At 44.8% G+C, this 23,503-nt stretch overlaps 1 protein-coding gene across 3 annotated transcripts in view; it reads left to right on the top strand.

The window, feature by feature from the left end:
* The window catches only part of MYO5B (myosin VB), a 293,346-nt gene that overhangs the window by 108,361 nt on the left and 161,482 nt on the right, over positions 1-23,503 (top strand). For all 3 annotated transcript variants that reach the window (XM_031441933.2, XM_064480330.1, XM_064480331.1), the window contains exon 2: positions 15,075-15,185. In XM_031441933.2, coding sequence (XP_031297793.2) covers positions 15,075-15,185 — 111 coding nt within the window. The remainder of the gene's footprint in view (positions 1-15,074; positions 15,186-23,503) is intronic.

The raw sequence follows: 23,503 nt of genomic DNA, 5'->3' as shown, positions 1-23,503 counted from the left end.
AATCCAGAATTGAGAGGACGTGCTAAATTTAAAGGAGGCGCTGTCTGCAGTGCCCGGCATGCTCTCGGCGACTGAGCAAATGGGGTTGAACCAACAGATCTTGGTGACTGATTGGGATTCCTTAATTCAGCTTTGGATAGTGGGTCCGGCTTGGAGGGAGAAGGAGCCCTGGCTGGGGAATCAGCTCTGTTTCTGGGCTCATTCTTCTTTAGCGGTCTGAGTTGGCCAAGTCCCTTAACATCCCTGGACCTCAGTGTCCTTCATCTGTAAGTGTGTCTAAGAACACCCGTGCTTCTATCTCGTGGAGTTCTGACTTCATGTTTATGAGAGCCCTTTGCAAAGGGCAGCACACTTGCTAAGTGAACCATTCTTTTCTAGCCGCACAACGCTTAGGAGTGCGGGCAGTGGGGATGAGCCTGCGGAAGACGTGAACTGAGAGGGGGGCAGTCCCAGATGGACAGTGGACAGTGTGCCTCGTCCAGCTGCTCGCTAGTGGGGGATGAGGCTGGACTCCATTAAGCTGATGAAGCCCTTGAGTGTGCGATGGGATGTTGGCATTTGGCAAGGAGACGTTTGCTGGCGTCCTGGTGATTAACATCTCAGCTGTGAGTGATGGAATTCTGTCATAACATGATGCTGCCTTCATCCTTCTGTCAGCAGTCAGACAGACTCTAGAGCTAAGCGTCAACCCAAATAGGAAGGTACTGTATTAAACACAAGCAGATGGTGGATACAGCAGGGGAGGGAGGGGGCAGTAAGTGGTCTGTTCTAAACGTCTCATGATTATTTTTCATCAGGGAACTTTCCTCCTTTCACCTGTTCGCTGCTGGTTCTCAGGACAGTTTTAACTCTGGAGAGCAGTGTACTCCTTGGCTGGACACTGATTTTTCTGGGGAACTTGTTCACCTCCAGAAAAAGGTTACTAAATAAGGAGAGAACTTTTTCCCCTAAAAACAAAGCACTGAACTGATGGGCTCCTGTAGTCTCTCTGACCGGAGAGAGGCCCGTCTGTTGAGCCACAAACCATGATCTTTCTCCGGACGTATTGCAGGTTGATATTAAAAGATTTTTTTTACCATAGGCAGCCCTCTTACTAGGAACCAGGAAGGTGATGGAAGGGTAAATGCAGGCATAGTATTTAGTGCTTTTTGGTTCAGCCTACTTACTGGGAAAACCAGGGCCTGGAGAATTTGAATGATTTGTCCAAGGCAGTTCTGCTGTTTGGCTGCTGAGGGAGGTCCATGCCCCTTGGTACCCTGCCTACCAGACTAACACACCCACCATCCCCACCAGACACAAGTGCCTTTTGCTGGGCATTCCCAGCTCTGTGTTTTCAGTTGTCTTGGGAAGAATGAATGTGATTCAGCCTGTGTCCAGAACCTGGGTGATTCCTTTTCTTTTCTTTCCTTTTGTACATTTTCAGTTCATTTAACATGGGGACTGCTTGCATCACTTACCTTTGTAGGAGTTTTGGTTATTCTGGTTGTGATATTTCCCCAGGCCCTCATTTATGCTATGCTGGTCTCCAGGAAGGCCCCGCAGCCAGGGATGTGGTCGGGGCCACTGGGAAAGGCTAGAGCTGTAGACATGGAATGCATCCCTATTTTAACACCTACGTGGTACTGGCAAGAAGACTGTGTGACTCAAAGCTTTGTCCAGAACCTGGATGGCTGAACACCCTGCATGTGTACCTATTCTAAGACCTGGGATGTATACCTGTTGAGATAAGGATGCACACCTACTTCTATACCAATCATTAATCCTCTAATGCTTTTGCCAAAAGCTTTTTGGTTTTCTAGTATGTAAGATGTTTGTATGCAAGTGAGAATTTTGTGGAAGAATGGGAGTTACTCATGCTGCCCCAGAGTTTCTAAGCAACTCTAGATTAAAATGTTTCCAGTTTAAAAATTTCGTCTACGTAACTTTTCTAGAACATGCTTATGGTACACTTGGTAAGGAACAAAGCACCAGCAAGACTGGAGTACTTCTTTGTCCCCTTCCCTTGTGGGTCACTGTGTTGTTAATACTGGAGTGATAACTCAGAGCCTGAACAGCAGCCTTTTGAAGCAGCTGCACTCACCTGGTGGTGTATTAATGCTGCTCAGGTGAATTGAGGAGGCGGTAAGCAAAGGCTTCCATTTCTACATCCAAAATGAGCTCCAGCAGTGGATTATCCATGTTCAGGTTCAACAGGAAGTACCATTGAGCCTCTCACTCATTTCATAACCCTTCCTCAGATGTTTCTTCATGATGATACCTACTTGGGGCAGGGAGGAGTTGTAGATTGAGAAGGTGACCCACATTCTCTCATTTTAGACTTGAGATGAATTCTTTCCCACCCATAATCCTTAAGAATAAACCAACTGCCTCTGTCCTTCAGTCCTTTTCTAAAACTCTATTAAGTCTTCTCTGATTGGTAACATAGAGGGTCAGGTCAGCAGTTCTTTCAAGCTGCAGACTCACTTTTCAGCTGGACCAGAAGTGACATTTCAGGATAAAACTAGATCTGAACTGGTCTCTAAAATGCAGTCCTTCAGCACAGAGGAGATGGGTTAGCCCTGATCATCCAGAGACTCCATGGCTATCCGACAGCGAGTTTGTTTGATATTAACAGTGGGTAGGACTCTGCAAAGAGTGATTCTGTTCCAAATAGACAGGATGCATTATTGATGATGGCTGCTCAGTGCTTCCTCTCAGAGCCAGGATGGAACTCAGAGGCATCATTTTAAGGGCTCTGGTTAATGGTGACTTGAACGGCAGATACCCATTTAACTTGCCGGCTCTCAAGTCACAATCAGTTTCTTGGCTGCCACTCAGTGTGCATGTGTAGATTCTGGAACAATTTCTCCCTTTCCCCTGAGGTCTCAGGAATGTAGACGCTATCACTGTGCCTGTTTGCTGATGTAACAGATTGAACATTCCCTCTTCATTCTCACCATCAAATTTTTCCACTCAACTCTGAAATGCCAAATAAGCCCCATATGGCAAAATAGAGTGAAAAGGGTTGGGAGTGAAGAGGGTTGGGAGAACCTTGCACAGTGCCTGTCATGTGGTTGGTGTTCAGTAAATACTGATGGAGGAGAGTGAAATAAAATAAAAAAGATTAAAAAAAGCTGAGTAAGTGTATCACTGAAAGAGAGGATGGTGGAAATAGCAGTTTAGCAGTATGGAGTGATGACTGCTGAGTGAATGAAGTCATAGGAATAGCCAGGGGCAGAATTTCGAGGACAGTTTGGGGTTAGGGACAGAATAAACTGTGTTGTTGATTTTGTGTTCATAGTGAGTGCTCATGTGAGGACCCAGGAAAAGGCCTGGGAGCGTGCACATGGGACGACTGAACTACACTCTCACGTGGAGAATTCTTTTTCCTTATGTATCAATCTAATTGTCCTGATCTTTTCCTTATAATTTCTTTGAGATATAGATGACTTACAGTGCTGTTTGAGGTTAAAGTGTATAGCATAATGATTTGATTTGTACACAAAGTGAAGTGATTATCACAGTAAGTTTAGTGAGTATCAGTCATCTCAGGGATACAAAATTAAAGACATAGAAAGAATTAAAATTAAAAATTTTTTCTTGTGCTGAGAACTCAGGCTTCACTCCCAACAGCTTTCATATATAATGTACAGCAGTGTTATATTGTACATTACATCTCTCGTGCTTACTGTCTTATCACTGAAACTTTTGACTGCCTTCATCCAATTCCTGCTCCCCACAACCCCTCTCGTCTGCTAAACACAAATCTGGTGTCTTTCTACCAGGTTTTTTAAAAGAAATTTTTCCTTGTAATTCTTTTTATTGAAGTGTAGTCAATTTATAATGTTAGTTTCAAGTGTACAGCAAAGTGATTCAGTTATACATATATGTACACATACATATATATGTATTCTTTAAGATTCTTTTCCATTACAGATCATTACAGGAAATTGAATATAGTTCCCTATGCCTTTGTTATTTATCTGTTTTATATATAGTAATGTGTAGGTGGGGAGGGCATAGCTCAGTGGTAGAGTGCATGCCTAACATAAATAAGGTCCTGGGTTCAATCCCCAGTACCCCCATCAAAGATAAATAAAACCTATTACCTCCTCCCCCAAAAATAAAAAAAAATTTAAAAAAAGGTAATGTGTAATAGAACATTTTGAAAAGAAATCAGGATGAGAAAGAGAGCTCAAGATAGGGGGAGGGTGTAGCAGATTGCAATTTTAAATGGGGCAGTCATAATTTTGTTGGGAAAATGATACTTGACCAAGTCTTAAAGGAGTTGCAAGTGAGTCGTGATCCAGGCAAAAGGAATGGCAGTGCAAAGGCTCTGGGGTAGGGTGTGTATGGTGTATGGAGAGCGGAAAACAGGCCAGGTGGCTAGAGCACTGAGACCAAAGAAGATGGCAGACAGATAAAGTCTGACATGATAGGAATCAGATCTTGTGGCCCACAAGGTCCACCCTGGACTGGCTTTTCCCCTGGCAAAATGAGGCAGAGCAAGATACAATCTTTATTACTTTTTAAAATGCTCTCTCTGGCTGCTGGGTAGGATCCGGCTAAGGGGATCAAGATTGGAAGCAGGGAGAGCATGTAGACGATCACAACAATGCAGACGAGATGAAGGAGATCTGAGTCAGTGCTGTCAGAGGTGTCTGCCAGTTTGTTTTTGAAGTGTAATTGACCCACAGCACTATGTTAGTTCCTGTTACATAACATAGTGATTTGATATTTGTAAATATTTCAAAGTAATCACCATGATAACTCTTGTTATAGTCTGTTACCATACCAAGATATTACATAGCTATTGACCGTGTTCCCCACACTGTATATTTCATACCTATGACTCATTTATCTTGCAACTGCCAGTTTGTATCTCTTAACCTCCCTTACCTGTTTTTTTCCTCCCCCTGCCCCTTCCCCTCTGGCAACCACCTGTTTTTAAATTGTATCTATAAGGCTGGGTTTTTTTGTTTGTTCATTTGCTTTGGATTTTTTTAGATTCCACATTAAGTGAAATCATACCGTATTGGTCTTTCTCTGTCTGACTTATTTCACTTAACATAATACCCTCTAGGTCCATCCATCTTGTTACAAGTGGCAAGATTTCATTCTTTTTTATGGCTGAGTAATACTCCACTCTGTGTTTTTGTGTGTGTGTGTGTGTGTGTGTATTGCATCTTCTTTATCCATTCATCTGTTGATGGACACTTAGGTTGTTTCAATATCTTGGCTATTGTAAATAATACTGCAATGAACATAGGGGTGCATATACCTTTTTGAATTAGTGTTTTCATTTTCTTTGGACAAATATGCAGGAGTAGAATTGCTGGATCATAAGGTAATTAAGGTAATTCTAATGTTAATTTTTTGGGAAATCTCCATACTATTTTCCATAGTGACTGCACCAATTTACATTCCCACGTACGGTGCATGTGGATTTCCTTTTCTCCACATCCAGGATATTTGTTGTCTGTCTGTCTGTCTGTCTGTCTGTCTTTCTTTCTTTCTTTCTTTCTTTCTTTCTTTCCTTCCTTCTTTCTTTCTTTCCTTCTTTCCTTCTTTCCTTTCCTTCTTTCCTTCATTTTGCTGACTTTTATTTATTATTGAAGTAAAGTTGATTTACAGTGTTGTGTTAATTTCTGGTATACAGTATAGTGATTCAGTTATACATATAAATACAGTCTTTTTCGTATTCTCTTTCTTTGCTGGTTATTATGAGCTAGAGTGTGAGGTGTTTGGGCTCACATTTCCCTGGTTAGTGATGTTCAGATCGTTTCATGTGCCTGTTGGTCATCTGTATGTCTTTCTTGGGGAAATTGTGTATTCAGATCTTTTGCCCATCTTTTAACTAGGTCTTTTTGATGTCATATGAGTTCTTTGTATATTTTGGATATTAGCCCCTTGTTGGACGTGTCGTGTGCAAATATTTTCTCCTGTCGAGCAGGTGGTCTTTTCATTTTGTTGGTGGTTTTCTTCACTGTGTAAAAGCTTTTTCGTTTGAAGTCGTACCATGCACAAAAATAAATTCAAAATGGATTAAAGACTTAAACTGAAGACCTGAAACCATAAAACTTTTAGGAGAAAGCACTGGCAGTACACTCTTTGACATTAGTCTTAGCAGTATTTTTTTTTTTGGATATGTCTCCTCAGGCAAGGAAATAAAAGCAAAAATAAACAAATGGGACTACCTCTTCATGTTTAAAATTCATGCACTGGCCATGGATAATATAAAAAATCCATAGGATGGCTCTCGAGACCCTCCCGCATGTCTCCCTGGCGTCATTTTGAACCCTCTCCTCCTGTACTGTGTCCCGCCCAGACTGGCCTCCTTTCAGTCCTTCAGTGAGCACTTCCTGCTCCAGGCTCGTCACACAGGTCACCTCTCAGCCTGGAACAGTCCCCCCTCCTCAACATGCCAGACAACTCCTTGTCCATCTAGGATTCAGCTTGGATCTTGCTCTTTCACCGAAACCCTTCCTGGTGCCTCAGCCTAGGCTGGGTCCCCTGGCTACATGCTGTGAATGTCTGTGCTGTCCAGTCAGTTACGCCCTTTGCAGTAGACTCATTGCATAATGTGGCCTGGCATCCTTGAGAATAGGGACATGTCCTTTTTTCTGTGTCCCAGGACTGATGTAGGAATGAATGAACTAGCGGCTGTGTTGGGTCGGGGGACCTTGTAGCTTGTGGGGGGACACATCCCCATTGGAAGAGTATTTATTGGAGAGCCTCAAAGATGAAGTGTTTGCATACTGGCGGTGGGAAATGTGTGAAATGCTTCATCCTGTGAAATGGAGATTGAGAGCCGGCATGAGTCCCAAATGCAAGTGTATGAGGGATTTTTGTTCTAAAATAGGTCTCTTAAAGACAAAACAAGACCCAAAGTTTTCTTCAGAAGAGTGGTGTCCCAGTACGTTCTCTTGATTACTTCTTTTTGATCAGTGAAGATCTGTTTGCAGGATCTAGCTTAGCATGAAATGCCTTCGGTCATTGCTGAATTGGGTTGTTTAGAGGTCTGTTAATGGAACAGGTTTTAAGTTAAAAAATGAAAGTGAACAAACTTAACTCTAACTTGGTGAATATTTCTAGGGCTGTAGCTTTCTAATAAGCGTGGTGATTATAAACTATTGACTGTTTCTCTGGGGAAAACAATACAGTAGTCTTCAATTGTGGAGATCAGGAGGATGAACCTTCCCTACAGGACGGAAGAGGAAAACAGCTACCCAGTCAGTGATGGCCTCATACATGGATTTTAAAATTTGGAGTATTTCAAAGAGCTTAGGTGGATCTGAAGAAGATATGTTCTGGAAAACTGTCTTAAAGAGCTTAAAGATTTGTAATAAGATTACAGGTTGTTTAATTCACAAACTAAATTGCCCTGCACAGGGGAGTCCACAGTCCAGGTGCTGTGGTCATGTTCCTGGAAGTGGGATTCCAACTAACCTTTAACTTCTTGGTAGGATCCAGACACATATTTAGCTGTGTGAAATGTACTAGGTTTGAGTAAATCTTTTCTAGCTCCTTCGGCAAGCATGTTAAATGGATTTAACACTGCAGGCTTACAAAACTGACTTTCCATTGACATATTCTTTTTAAATAGGGGACTTTGAGTGATCTTTCCAGAACTTCAAAATCAACACATTGCTTTGTAGCTATTTCTGATCCTCTGGTATCACCACAGCTCCATCAAACACAAGCACTGCTGGTATAAACTGGCCGGATGCAGTGGCTCAGCGATGCTCTTCAGACACCAGACACCTCCCGTCTTGTCTGTTTGTCATTTGAGGACATACTGCTTATTCTGTTAACATCTGCAGGCCAGTAAACAGGTAAATTTTGCCTTCACCAGCCACATGGAGACTCAGTTCTGTGTTAGCTTCAAAAGCAGATACAGAATGTGGATTAAGATGTAATTGTGATATATGACTTAATCAGATATTGGAAAGAGTTGAATCTCTTCTCAGAAGACTGGGTTGAGATAACATAGTGCTGTAAGCACAACAGATAGCTAATATCCAAAACAGGATGTGATGGCCAGTGTAGGAAACAGGGTGATGGACCTTCCTTTTGGTATGTTTGACTTTTGTTTCATTTAAATGATAGGAAGTATTGGATTTTATTATAACTTTGCTATTTAACTGTGCACTTGATATGTTACAGAATGAAGCTCACTTCTCTGCCCTTTTATATCTTTCTTTATCCTGAGTGGCTTTGTTTATGCTGAGTGGCTTTTTGGCATCCCAATCTCTATGCATTAAATTGAAGTTCTTGGCATTTAGACTGGCTTGATTCTCTTGTTTAGAAAATAACATGGAGCAGGTTTGGAAGGATTCTGGGTGGGACTTCAGGAAACTTAGCTCAGAAATTATACATGGATTTTCGGTTACTTGTTGGCTCTGGACAGACAATATTTACATATAATTCCCTCTGGCTGTAAGTTATAGGGAGCTTTGCAGTGAAGAGCATTTGGGGAAGAGTCGTTAGTGGTCCAGGAAGTCTTTAATGGGAATGAGTAAACAGGGAAACCAGGGGGCTGGCCTTGCTGCTGGGGGAGAAGGAATTAACTAACTCAGGAAATAAACTGGGAAGGATGAGTGTCTACGTTCCCGTGACACTTAGTGTGCACGTGGTTCTTTTGGGATTTGGTTGTGTGTGTGCTTTCTTGGAGAGAGTTCTCCGTGTCCCCTCCTTCCCAGGGCTCAAGTTCCGGCAGTAACAGTAACTACTGTGCCAGGTGCTATGCTGACTGTTTAAATATATTAGTTCATTTAATCCTAACAGCAACCATAGTACAGAGGATACTTCTCCGCTTCACAGATGAAGAAACGGAGTGTGTGATGGGTTGAGGCTAGTACCTGGTATCTGCCTCTTAACCTCCTTGCTCACCTGTCTCCCGCAGCGGGAGCCCAGTCGGTGGGAAGGGAAGATGCTCAGTAACACACTGACGAGGATGTTCTTGACTTTGGTCTCCCAGATTTGGGGGACCATTCCCAGGGGACTGTGCCCAGACTGCCCTGCTTAACGTCAAGACTACATTGTGACCAAGCCTTCAGTCTACCAGATTCTTAACTCTGAAACTACCTAGTGGCTTAACTTGGCATGTCATTGTAAATGGGTGCACTTTTTCACGGGTAATTATAGGACACTTTACCTGTATAAAGTACACACTCAGTGGGACCTGGTCTGCTGTAGGAAAGCCAGTATCCTCCGTGCTGGGGAGACGGTGGGGGTCTTAGAATCTGAGATCTTATCCCTGGTTCTGCTCCGAACTCAGCCCCTCACTGTGAACTTGGGCAAACTGTTCAATATGTTTTACCCTCAAGTTTCTTCTGTATGAAATGTTAGCAATAATCCCGTTCATCTTCTGTTTTAAAACTAAGACAAAATGATTAAAGTACGTAAAATTACTTAACGTTAGTGTGAGATTGTGGAGGTAGCGTCATTAATAATTGTACGAGTGAACGCTTCCACTGTTCTGTTCTCTTTTCCCTGAAGTCTGCTTTGGTTCTGAGGCTCTAAAACAGTGGTTTTAACTCTGATGGCACATTCATTACTTGGGAAGCTTAGAAGAAAGTGCAGTGCTTGGGCCCTAGTCAGATTTAATTATTCAAGCATGGGACATGGGCATTGATTCCTGTTTGTAAATGATCTTCAGATAATTCTTAAATGGCAGCCAGCAGTGGAGTCACTTCTCTCAGGTTTTGGAGTTGAAGGAGGCTAGACTCAGTTGGGGACTGTAAGGCAAGGCGTGGCTCTGTACGTATGATGTCGCTCAGAGCATCCCCAGGATCCCGGCAGCATGAAGCACCTTAGGCTTGTGTCCCTTCCCAAATCCCCTGCAAGATCCCATCAGGGTCCTGCCTTCTAAACTGCGCCGTATACAGTATCCACACCATCACTACCGCCTAATGCTTACAGGACTGGTACTGTGGGACCTCATTTAATTCTTAGAACGCTTCCTGAGGTAGGTCTGACTTTCACCTGCGTTGTACAGCTGAGGAAACTGAGGCTCAGACCCATCCATCAATTTACCCAAGCTGATCAGTAGTGGATGGAATTCTTACCAAGGCCGCCTAGCCCTCGAGCCCACACAACCACGCTAGGGCACTGTGTGATAATTAGTATAAAGGGGTGAAGAATCGACTCTTCTCGATACTGCATTTGCGTTTTAGCAGGGGCTTTCTGGAAATAGTGCTTTAGCTCAGGGTAAAGAATCCTCGGGCTGGAATGTTCAGCCACAGGCTGGTGGGGAGAGGCATCTGGGCGCATGAGGGTGTGTGGTGCCCTGCAAATCAGTTACCAAATCAAATCACAAGAACTGATGGTTTTCAAACACATTGGATACATCTAGGGAGCTTTAAAAAAAAAAAAAAAAAGCTGCCTAGTACCCATGCCTAGAGATTGATGTAATTGGAGGGGTTGCCTGGCTTGGGAAAGCTTTCAAATCTCCCCAGGTAATTCTGTTGTGCAGCCAGGATTGAGCACTAACGCCAGAGGGAGCCACTCTCTCCAGCTGTGTGTCGGAGCCGCATCTGTGCGGCCCGCAGAGATGGGAGATTCGAACTCCAGCTGGAGAATAGTTCTCGGTACTAATGCATCTTGTTTCACGGAGACATCTGCCTTCTCAGTAATACACAGGGCTCTTTCCAAAAGAAAAATCTGTTTTTCTTTGATAATTAGATCAGACATTATTTTACTCACTTTGAAATGATGGGACTAAGCATTGTTAAATATGTGGTAGCGAACTGAGTTGTATGATAATTGGATCTCTCCTTGTCTTTCCTATAATCTGCTGCCTCCAGGAAAGCTGGTAGAGGTCAGGTTTGTTTGAAGAAATTCCTTGAAGGTGAGAAAAAAATGAAGAGGCAACATAGAACCTTGGTTCTAGAGAGTTTTTGTCTGGCTCATAGAAATGATGGCTTTCTATTAAATAACTTATTTTATCTTACTGCTTTCCTGGAGATTAGAAGTGAGAACCCATGCCAGGAGAGAGTGCACAGGATGCTGTTTGCATCACCTACAACTGAAACAGCTTTTGCCTTTTAAATTGAGTTGAAAGTCACATAACAGAAAACTATTGAAAGTGAACAATTCACTGGCATTTAGTACATTCACAGTGGTGTTCAACCCCCCACATCTGTCTAGTTACCAAACATTTTCATCACTGCAAAGGAAGCCCTTCCCTTCCAGATTCTTTCTGTCTCTACAGCTCAGATCACATGTGTCTTCCTCAAGTCTTTGCTGGCTCCTCTGTCACTTGTCTCTCCTTCCTCTTAATGTATCTGTTCTCTTGGCTGTTTACTTTGTGTTGATCACATCCCACCTTGTCCTGGGTTGAAGTGGCAACAGCTTCCTTGGATGGGTAGGTCTGTGGAGGGAAGGGTTGGGGGTGGTTGCTAAGTCAGTACATAAAGCAACATTTGATTACGGTTAACATTGCCCTTGGAGGTCTTATGAATAGCTTATCAAGGGCGGTGTCACATGTGACATTGGGGAAACAGCCCTGCTCAGAAATTCACATGCACCTTAAGCTGAGAATTCATGAAGTAGCATAAATGTGGGGAGGCTGGAAGCTAAGGGGAGGCCTGTCTACAGACGTCACCTCACCCATACCATCACAGTGCAGGGTTTACTTCATTCTTGTTCAGCAGTGAACACCTGTAATCTCAGTGCATGTGTCTTTATTGTGGGGACGGAGGGAACATGACAGCATCTAGAATGGAGTGGGAGCTCAGATGTTCACTGGACTTGAAGCTAAAGCTTGCTGGATCCTATCTGTAATACATACGATCCTTTACAAAGTTAGAGGAGAGTCACCTGCTGCCTCTCTCAGTTGGCACTGACCGTGGTTGCCCCTCCTCTCTTGCCTGCCCGCACTGAGTAGCTGTTACTTTTCTTAGAAACTGGTCACATCACCCCTTGGAGTATATTTTTTATGTGAATTATCTATCCACCTAGATTTTGAGTTCCTTAAAGGGAGGGTATAATTCCCCATGTTTGTACTTGGTTACCTGTGCTTATCACAGTGTTTTACGAATAAACTATAATACATAAATACACATTCTCTCTTCACTGACTCCTGTCTCAGTGAACACTTACTGAGCATCGGCTACATGCTAGGGATACAAAGATGCCTGATAGTGTATCTGAAAGATGTTGAAGTAGTAAGAGGAAACTGACATGAAAGAAATGACTAAAAACCATGAACAAAGTTGACCATAGAAGAACTGATTGCAGCCGCCCAGCGTTGAGAAGTGCTGACTCCCCAGGACACAGGGAGGAGGGGTTCAGGGAGATGGTGCTGGGACCTGGGCTCTGCCCATGTGGACAGTGAGGAGAGGACATTCTGGGCCAAGGAAGCAGCATGTACAAAGGGAGAGGGCAGCAAACCTTTTCCATAAAGAGCCAGAGAGTAAATATTGTAGGTTTTGGGCCATGTAGGCAGCATCACACTGCACAGCTGTGACTGATGTGTGGAAGCATCTATGCCAGTCCGTAAGTAGAATGTGTCATTGTGTCCCAGTAAAACTTCATGGACACCAAAACCTGACTTACACAGAGTTGTCGCGTGTTGTCACGTGAGTGTCATTCTTTTGCTTTTCCCCCCAAGCCATTAAAGACCATTCGTATCTCATGGACTGTACAAAAACAGGTGGCACACTAGATTTGGCCCAGGGCTGCAGCTGACCTGCGTGCGACAGCAGGGCAGGGTGGGATTGTACCGCAGGAGCAGAGCAGCAAGGCTTCGGCGCACCCGCTCTGATGTGCGGGTGCACGCTTCTGCGTGTCTCACGTGCTGCCAGGGGTGGTGAGGCTAGCGGCCTCACTTGGAGGAGCTAAAGTATCATGAGGGTCCCCTAATGCCCCTGACACTCTGGTGGGTTCTGTGGGTATAGGGAAATACAGGGGATAGTGTTCTGCCTACCAGGTGTTCTCATTCTATTTAGAGAGAAGAGATTTATACAGGTAGAAAGATAAATGGATCCTCCCAGAGTAAGAACTAAACAGAGGCACAGCCGCGCAGTTAGACTCTGTCTTAGGTGCAGTGAACTCTGCGGGGGAGGCACACGGCCAGCAGGGTGAAGGCCGGAGCAGTCCCCGTGTGATCTGGGACTGAGCTCCTTGGCTTCCAGTATGTCACTCAGCTTGATGATGTCCACATGTCACCACCTCCACTCACTTCCTGTTGGCATTCTCCCCCTCCTCTGCCGTTTGTCAGTCTGTTATCTTGAGCCATTCTGATGCCGAGTGGAGACGTGGCTTTGAGTACGACTTCTTGGGTGTGCTGTATTACCTCTGACGGGAGGGGAAGGCCAGGAGCATCATTCAGGGCCGGGAAGTGTAGCGAGGCCCAGGAGAGTCCCTCACCTGAAACTTGGGGACAGGAGTTAAAAGTCATCGCAGCTGGACACATGGTGGGCTTAAATGGCGGTGGAGGAGGTAAGTTAGAACACCTGAGGGGAGAAGAACGTTGAAACGCCCAGTTTTCTCTGGGGGAGCCTCCGAACATTCTTAGTGTCTTCCTCTGAAGCTCTCAGCTACTGTAAAGCTCCAGAGTACCTTCCTGTGACGATACAGTATGTCCTGCTGTGAGGCAGGCCAGAGGCAGAGAGCAGACTGTGAATTTGACTCACTGTCATGCCCCAAACAAGCGACCCTGGCTTTGTATCCAGAGCTGGGGCATCAAGGATGCAAGCTGGTTTGCTTTCTTGTTGATGGGTGTTCTAAGTCTCCTGTCTCGTGACTTCCATTCCTCAATCCTGAATTAGGGACAAGTGTAGCAGGGGCTTGGGCTTGCTTTAAAAAAAAAAAAAAAAAAAAAAAGGCCAGTGATCACCTGGAGGAAAATGCTGTTTAAAAAAAAAAGCAGGACCACAATCAAGCTGGCTGCCTGCTTTGTGCCCAGGCAACTGAGTGGCCCCAGGGCCTTTGCTTTGCCGTCCTCTGTGAGGAGGGTTGGTTATGCTGATATAGGCACACATTCTGGCTGGCGTTTGTTGTTAAGAGCTCTCAGTTTCAGATTTGCTAAAAAATATTGTGTGGCCATGAAACTAATTTATTTTATATATATATATAAAATTAGGGAGGGATGTGCGCCCATGCACACAGATAGCTTCTCAAGCAAGTGGGCCCTGTGGAAATCACCAGGCTCTGAGACACATACTGAGACACGGGTCGCGCAGGTGGAAGGAGTGTGGTGCCGAGAGTGACGGCCTGCAGTGCGGGTGCTGCCGTTTGCCACGTCAGACCTGTGGCTCTCCCTGGCTGCCTGTTACACCCACCTTGGGAGCTTTCACGTCACCTCACATTCTGTGAGTGGGTCTGAGCTGCACCCAGACCTGGTCTTTTCAGAGCTCCCAGGTGATGCTAGTGTGCGGTCAGGGCCGAGAGCCCCCTAACTACATCGATGGTGCCTCGCTGCTCACCGGGGGCTGCGCTCTTCCGGCCAGGATTTGGCCAGTTTAATGACCTTGCAGATCCCGGACCCGGATGGTGGCTGAGGGAGGATGAGTGAGATTTTTTTTTATTATGTTTCTAGTTTGAAGAATGCAGAACTAAACTGAGGTTGCTGACAACTCAGGAATATGTAAACAGAGTTTCAATTTGCTGACCCGTTTCTTCATTTCTGCAGGAAAACGGCTTTGTCCCTGAATGCAGAATATCAAGCAGAGATTCCCAAGCTCTGAAGACTTGCTGCACTGTCTCGTTGGCTTTTGCATGTGTTGTTTTATCCCTTGTTTGCAGCACATTAGACACTCCCTCTGACATCACTGTTTTGTACCGTTCTTTGAGATGATGGTGTAAAACTCTGTATATAACAGAATCTAGGCTTGACAGTCCCCCTAGTAAAATTCTAATTTCATTGATCTGGGATATTCCCGTAGGACCAAGAAGGTGTCCCCTGTTACCAATCTTGTGAGTTGCTTGTCATGGAATTGGATCCCCTTGTATCTTGAAATGAGAAGGCAGGAAAATGTGTGGAGATGACTCTGGAAGGTCTCCCAGGGGCCCCTCATAGACAGCAACATGTGTTTAGAAACCTGGAAGCTTCTCTTGGCATCTAAGTGTCTTCTCTTTTTATGTTTCAGTACACGAGGGTCTGGATCCCTGACCCCGATGAAGTGTGGCGCTCGGCTGAATTGACCAAGGACTACAAGGAGGGCGAGAAGAGCCTCCAGCTGAGACTGGAAGATGAAACTGTGAGTGAGCCCGGGGGTGGGGGCGTAGGCCCTGCTGAACAGGGCTGGACGCTGCATTGTGGCCGGAGTGCTTCCTACGCCTTGGCCCTGAGCCCCTGCCATAGTTTTTGTTACTCTTGATGATACTGTAGGTGAACGCGCTAAACCGTGAGGCTGCGGTAGGGGTGGTACATTACAAACAGCGCCGGTTCGTGTCAGCAGCTGAGGGATCACCTGTGACTGAGGCAGGACTCCTCGCAGGGGAGGGGAGGGCACAAGAGGGTTCCCTCCATGGGGCTGGGGCATCAGTGGGGGATGAGGGGGAGCTGCTGACTATGGGAGGCAGCGCCTGGTAGAGTGGTTGGAGCACCAGCTCTGGACCCAGCCTGCCTGGGTTGGGATTCTGGCTTGACCCTTACTAGCTTTGTGCCCTTGAGCAGGTTAGCAGTTTTTCTGTGCCGGTTGCTTTGTCTCTGACATGAGGGTGATAGTTTGTCTAGGGGGTGTCTGAGAATAAAATGAGTTGCTATGTGACATGGACTCAGAGTCCTGCCCGGCACATAAGCACTCAGTATGTGTCAGTTGCTGCAGTGAGAGTCCTTTTCATTAGCTGACTTTGAGATGGTTTTGCTGGCAAGGGAGACCAGGTAGTCACCATGAAATCCTATTCCTCCTGGAGGTCTGTTTCAGTTTTTCTTTTCATGAGCCTTTTAGGACCATCCCTCCCTGTGATATGTGCATTTTACAAATATTGAAAGGCTTGCCCTCTGCTGGTCATGGGGGTTTATGGGTGAACAGTTTGGGGTTGCTTAGTGCTGGAGGGAGCAGTGAACATGAACGCAGAAGTACAGGAAGGACCCCAGATGAGCTGCAGTGGGTTCAGAAGCATGTGGACGAGGTGCAGGAGGAAGGTCTGAGGGAACCTGCCGGTTGAGGGTGCCAGGGGAGGGGAGCTATGGAAAGGAGGGAGCCTTCGAAGACTCAGGCTGCAGTGGGCTGAGGGGAGCGTCCCAGGCAGGAGTTAAGTGCATCAGGCCCTGAGGCCTCAGTGTGTCTCTTTGGGTGTGTGGAGGGAAAGGAAGCCACTGCACCTGGAAGCCCCTGGAGACGGGGACAGGCGGGCTCTGAGGCTGAGGGTGCAGGCAGTGGCCGCGCGTGCAGGGTTTACAGTAGGAAAGAAAAAGGGTTTGAACCAAATGGCCAAAAGAAATCAGGAATTGGCTTTGGGATGGGTTGGGTTTGAGGGCTGCAGAACAGGTGTGCCGTAGAGGGAAGGCTGGGGCTGGAGTGACTGCTGCCTCCCTCTGAGCTGCAGTAGCGCTGAAAGTCTGTCCCACGTCACTTAGCCTTTGGTCATTTACTGTCTTACTGCTTTTTCTTCTTCCAAGCGCTTTGGTCTTGTTTCTCTAGGTAGTAATGACCTGCTTGAGAAGTGGCCCTTGTCTTAGGCTCTGCTCTCATGGTACCTACTGTGGGTGGTGATTAACTCACTGATTAGCAGGGAGATTGAATGTCTTCCTTCGAGCACATCACTTGGTCAAACTAGGGCAGTGAGTGGGTTAGCTTGTCAGAAGATGCTGACACGCAGGTGTGCTCGCTCACCTTCCCCGTCATGGCAGGTGGACTTTGCCAGCCTTCTCTTGGTTTTGAGGTGAGAAACATAATTCCCAACTGATGGAATCATGTTGAATAACTTCCCACCCTACACCCCAAACAGTATAAAATTAGTTCTCCCGCTTGAATGGTATATCTTCCACTCCAGCAGATTTCATTTCAGTCGATCTTGTAAGTGGGTGGGTGTTTTTAAGGAGTTATACGAAGTTTGTGAGGAATGATCTGCTGTGTTGCTAAAACAGAGCAGATGCTCGCCTTCCCAGCTGAAGTGAATTCTGCCCTGCGTGACTAATCCTGGCAGCTGCCCGGGACCCTCTCCTCCCTCCCTGCCCTGCTACACTACACGGCCATCAGCTCTTAATCGGAAGAGATGCCCGGGGCTGCAGATTAGCAGCTCTCCAGAAACAATGGGCTCTGAGGATCAGACTCTGGCCAGGTGGCTCATGGGCTGTGGTTCATCCACTGCTGGCTCCGAGCTGTCATTTGGACCAACTCAGCTGAGCTGTGGACCAGAGGCAGGAGAATGGAAGTTAGATGGCTGGACTGTGAATATTTGAAGAGCCTTCTCTGTACTGAAACCATCCTTGATCTAGGCTGGCCGAAAAATCCACCCAGGGTCTCTTTCCCCCACCCTCTACCCCTCTCTGTGAAGTCCAGTAGTGTGGGTTTAACTGCATCAGCAAAGGATGAAAATAAACTAGTTCTCTCCTAAAATAATACTGTTCTTGACCCCAGCTTCTACCTTAGCAGTAAATACTATGTGTGCTGTGCTCTGTTCAAGATGGTCAAGCTCCCCAGGGTTCCTCTAAGATGTTTTCCCTGTTCCTTGCATCTTTATTTTTATTTTGGTAAAATATACAAAACATAAAATTTACTGGGTTAATCATTTTTGAGTGCACAGTTCAGTGGCATAAAATATTCACACATTATTGGGCAACCATCACCACCATCCATCTCCAGACCTCTTTTCATCTTGCAAAACCAAAACTCTGTACCCATTAAATACCAACTCCCACTTCCCTCTTCCCCTGAAGCCCCCGGTAATCTCTATTCTCCTTTCTGTCTTTGGGTTGAATTATTCTAGGTACCTCACAGAAGTAGAATCATAAATTATTTGTCCTTTTGTGTCTGGCTTGTTTCACTTAGCACACGGTGTAAGATGTTTTCTATTTAAGCCAAGGAGAAGATGGGAAACTTTTGGGGAGGGGGTGAAGGATCATGTGTTCTCTTTTTTCTCCACAGTTGTGAAGGGTGCAGGATATCTAGATGTGCCAACCCTTAACACAGTACTCTGTGTAAACCGGATCAAGCATCTCAGTGTATGCAAACCTGGGTGACAGTACAGCTTCCTCATTCCTCTTGTGGCGAGTGGTGTGGCCCTCTGCCTGTCCGACCCCTCTCCTGCCCCCGCCTCCCTTATGAACTGCTCAGCTCCTGCCCTCTGCTGGCAGAGAACACTCTCCCCGTTCGGATGGGTTTGCATTTAAATTTTGTATCCAGTGTCTGGTAGCCGCCTAATGGTGCATCCTCCCTTTGTATAAGACCCTGACAGTGTTGGTGAGTGAGAGGATGATGGGGATCAGTGTGCTCTACCTGTGCCTCTGCGTATCCAAGCCAAGCCCGCTCACATTTGCGCAGCCAGGGCAAGAGTGTGGGTGGAAGCCTACATCCATTTAAATACTAGAAGGATATTTTTGAAGAATTATTTAGGTAAATCTGACATTTCTAATTCTTGAAAAATAAAGGATTTGTGTATTAAAACTGGGAGATTTATAACTGTTCAGTCTCCATCTAGTTGCTCATGTAAAGATCTGCTGTCTTGCTTTGGGCATGTCATGGCTGTACTGACATGTGAACACATTTAAAGTGATGTGACTCCTTCAGTATTGCAGAGTGTCCTCCTGTGTCATGTCTGCAGTGGTTGCAAACACTGTACTAAATTGTGAGGGCCTCTGGAACCACAGTTAGAACATGTGGGGAAGTGAGAAACTGGACGTTTGGCCCTACTGGGAAATGGTGTTTCATCGTATGAGAATTCCTGTTGGATTTGTGCTATCTAGAAGGAAGGATTAACAAGCTAATTTGTCTTTTCTTTTATCTAAATGTCTTTGCTACCCAGTTCCTCCCCACTCTCCAAAGCAGCCATTGATGTTGGCAATGTTATGAACCTTCAAGGTGCCTGGACACATTGTGTCTTATTTCAGGGGCACAGGGCAAGAAGTGTGCAGAAGCATTACCCTGGGGCCTGAAGGCATTCGTCACAAGATTGTATACTGAGGGTTACAGATCGCATTGTGTCAGTGCTGAACACTGATCCCAAGTGACAGAGGTACCATGTGTTCTTTAATAAGCTTGTATTTTGCATTTGTGATGCTGGAGCCCTTTGAGATGCAGGGTCCAGGGAAGGGGCCCCTCTTGCCCAGGTCTAAAGATGGTACCGAACGTATCAGTGTATTATAGTGAGGAGAATAGCAAAAGTGGTTCTTCAGGTCCAGAAGCGGCAGCCTCACAGGAGAGCTAGGGCTGTCGTCCTTACACGTTGGTGCCCTCAGGCCACACGCCTGGAGGGTGCCTGCAGAGCTCGTGCGAGCCCTGTGCAGATGAAGTGCCAGCTGTGCCACATCTGGCAAAACCACACAGCTAAGAGTATTGAGTAACACTCCTCTGGTACCAGGAAAGCCTCTTACTGAACATGATTTTGACTGTTTCTTTTTTCTTTTTGTTTTATTAGTCATTTTTATTCTTTCTTATTTTAATATTGGATTATGGGTCATCTAATGCTTTTTAAAATCTTTATCTTTATTCTCAATTGCTCAGTAATCCATGATTGAGACAATATTACATTTTGCTGATTAGATGGCAAGAATATCAAAAAGACAATATTTGTATTGTATGTAGGCAAAAAATGTGTCCTTAAAGTTGTGAAATAATACATGGCATATAAATATCTGTTGGTAGTATTGTTACCAATAGTTAGTTATCTTGTCTACAGTGGGGTTTATTTTTTTAATTAATATTTTTTTACTGTAAAATGCATAAGAGTTTACTGTCTTCACGATTTTTAAGTGCACTGTTCAGTGGCATTAAATACATTAACATCTCCAGAAGGGTCTCTGTCTACTTAGTTATTATCATCAACCTCTGCCCCTTCTGTATTCATGATCTTTTCCATTGGTTGGGATATTTTGGCCTGGCTGCTTCTGCTTAGGGACTGGTGTAGCAGTGATTTTGCCCCGAAGGGACAAAGTCTGGATACATTTTTGTTGTCGTGACTGAGGAGGGAGGTTTGCCTTTGGCATTTAGTGGGTAGAGGGAGGGATGGTGCTAAAGGGACCTCCCCGCAAAGAAACAAGCATCAGTCCTAAACGAAAACAGTGCTAAAGTCGGGAAACCCTGGTTCAAGCTCGTAGAGGAAATGGGCCTTAACTGTGCATTGCTGAAAGGCACCATGTTGAAAGCTAAACTTTCATAGCTCCATGATTCTAACAGTGTGTAAGCTGTGTTCCCTAAAGTACACTGAAGCCAAAAGATTGTATCCAACTTCGTATTTTTTATTTTTCTTTATGGAGTTATAGTCAGTTTACAATGCTGTGTCAATGTCCAGTGTAGAGCACAATTTTTCAGTTATACATGAACATACATATATTCATTGTCGCATTCTTTTTCACCGTGAGCTACCACAAGATCTTGTATATATTTCTCTGTGCTATGCAGTATGATCTTGGTTTATCTACTCTACATATGCCTGTCAGTATCTACAAATTTTGAACTCCCAGTCTGTCCCTTCTCAGCTCCCTCCCCCCTGGCAACCACAAGTTTGTATTCTATGTCTATGAGTCTGTTTCTGTTTTGTATTTATGTTCATTTGTCTTTTTCTTTTCTTTTCTGTTTTTTTAGATTCCACATATGAGCGATCTCATATGATATTTTTCTTTCTCTTTCTGACTTACTTCACTTAGAATGACATTCTCCAGGGACATCTATGTTGCTGCAAATGGCGTTATGTTGTCGGTTTTTATGGCTGAGTAGTATTCCATTGTATAAATATACGACATCTTCTTTATCCAGTCATCTGTTGATGGACATTTAGGCTGTTTCCATGTCTTGGCTGTTGTAAATAGTGCTTCTGTGAACACTGGGGTGCAGGTGTCTTTTTGAAGTGGGGTTTCTTCTGGATATATGCCCAGGAGTGGGATTACTGGGTCATATGGTAAGTCTATTCCTAGTCTGACTTCATACGTTTATGTCGCTGTAATGTTGTTTATAATTCAAACTTCTTAATGGTCTGTTTTCATATATGGTTTTTTCCTTACTTTAAATGCTTGCATTCATTCATTTATTATTCATTCATTAAAAACAATTATTATTGAGCAATTATTATATGTCAGGGTCTAGTTATACAGCAGTGAAAATGGTACATCTGTACCTCAGTGGGGCTTTCAGGCCAACTTGTTTTTTTTAACTTTTTTTTTTTTCGCTAGGGGAGGCAACGAGGTTCATTTATTTAATTTATTTTTTAAATGGAGGTAATGGGGATTGAACCCAGGGCCTTGTGCATGCTAAGCATTTACTCTACCTCTGAGCTATATGCTCCCTCCTCTAGTCTAACTTATAATGAATGCGATACATACACAAATATAGGGTTTCGAATATGAAAAGTTCAAGGCCAAGAATCTTTAAAGTCTATTAGAAACATGATAAGGTGTTCAACTTTACCCCATTGCTCCTTCTCTCTTCATTCCTCAACTCCACACTTTTGAAACCCTCTTGGGTGGGCAGCGACCTCTGAGTTTCTTGCTGACTTCCTAAAGCAGGACCACTCACCATGGCAGAGGTGACATCCAGGTGTTCCTCTGTGGTCTTCAGCCCCCTTGCCAGTTAGGTGGGACCCCGTAATTACTTCTGACAGAGAGCTCCAGGTAGAACTCCTGTCTCCCACTTCCAGGCAGAAACGTGGAAGAGCCCATGGGAGTTTCCACGCTCTTCTCTCCCTCTGCCTGGTGACGGTGAGGCCATGTGCCATGTCTGAGTGACCCGCTGAAGCAGGGCTTCCATTCCAACCAGCCTTGGCACCCAGCGTGAGAGAGAGAGAAACCTTTGTGGTATTAAGCCACTGAGATTTCAGGGTTAATTTCTTATTTCTTTATAACCTAACTGACCCTTCCTAACTATGAAGTTTACATGAATTACAGAGCATTTTATTTTTCAAATATTTGCCTGCCTATTCTTGGGCCTGTGCTGAGTGTTACGAGGGGAAGAGTAAGAAGGTTTTTTTAAGAAGCATGATCTTTTTGGAAATGGGAGAAGATGGAGATACAAGACTTAAGCACAGAACTATTACAGAGTAAGACACAGCAGAACATTCATTAAGTGAATGTTTTTTTTGTATTTGCTTAGAGCATAATATAAAACGGCCTTTTAATATTTGTTAAGTGAATCTGGAGCCACACACTTATAGTAAGTGTGAGTGGATTCAAGCTTTGAGGTCTCCTATTTTCTCTGCAGGATACCTCACAAAGAGAATACAGAAGACACCACCTCTGCACCCACTGACCTAAGTTAAATACTGTAGGCCGTTACGGTTGGAAGGGCCCTTACAGCTTGTTGGGACCAGTCCTCTCATCCTACCACTAGGGAAACTGCTGTCTACAGAAGTGAAGTGATGGATTCACGGCCTCATAGCAGTTGAGTTCAGTGACTGCATGTCAGAAGCCCTTGAGGAGCTTAAAAAAAAATTGCAAAGCCCCAGCACAGTCCAACTACTTAAATGAGCTGTGGGGGATGGGACACAGCATAGTACCTTTCTGAAGGCCCCCATGGCATTCCGAGGTGCAGGGAGGGCTGAGAGCCACTGCTTTAGTTGATGGCCAGGGCTTGAATATCAGGCTTAACTCCTCGCTGAGCTCCATTTCTGTCAGCGTGTGATCTATGTGGTGACTCAGGGTCAATGTCGATCCCTTGCCTGCTGCTAACACTTTTTTTTACTAGCTTATCTTTTCTCTAGATCTTCTGGTTCTATGGGTAGATAAAGAAAACTTCTTTCCTCTACTCTACCATATATGCTTATTAGTAGCTCCAAATCTTTTGTTGGGATTGGTCATTTGAAGATGTTTCTATGATTATGTTCTCTTGCTGTGGTACCGTGTAATGTGGACATGAATTGAGGTGTGGGAGAGGTCATGGAAAGATCAGACATTCTATTCAACTAATATTTTTGGAGCACCTACTAAGCATTGTAGAATCAGAGATCCCCCGAGTCTAGAGCCATCCGAACCAATGCTCTCCAGCAGAACATTTTGCCACAATGGAATGTTCTCTGTCTGTATTGTCTCCAGTGTGGCAGTCACTCACCTCACGTGGCTGGTGGGCCCCTGAAATGTGGCTGGTGTGATAAACGAAAGCTTTAATTATATTTAACTTGAATGAATTCAATTGAAATAACCACTGTGCTCCCCTATTGGTGAGTGCAGGTTTAGACCAGTCCTCTACACCATGTCTGCCTCTGTATTTTCAAGTGTTGTCTAGTCCCATTTGCTAGATGGGGACCTGTTCCTGACTCCCAGCCCTGGTCTCAGAGAGGAGGCCGAGGTCCTCTCCAGAAGGATGACTAGTTTTGTGAGGGGTGATAACATTCAGCCTCCTCTTCACCTCCAAAGGCCCAGTTACCATACAGTGAAGTGTTTTGTGCTAGAAGTTCATGGTCCCTGATCATGTCATAAACCCTT

This window comes from Camelus dromedarius, chromosome 28 (assembly GCF_036321535.1).
Source record: "Camelus dromedarius isolate mCamDro1 chromosome 28, mCamDro1.pat, whole genome shotgun sequence".
Lineage (NCBI taxonomy): Eukaryota > Metazoa > Chordata > Mammalia > Artiodactyla > Camelidae > Camelus > Camelus dromedarius.
Note: the sequence above shows the minus strand (reverse complement) of the source record. Positions and strands in the feature narration are given on the sequence as shown.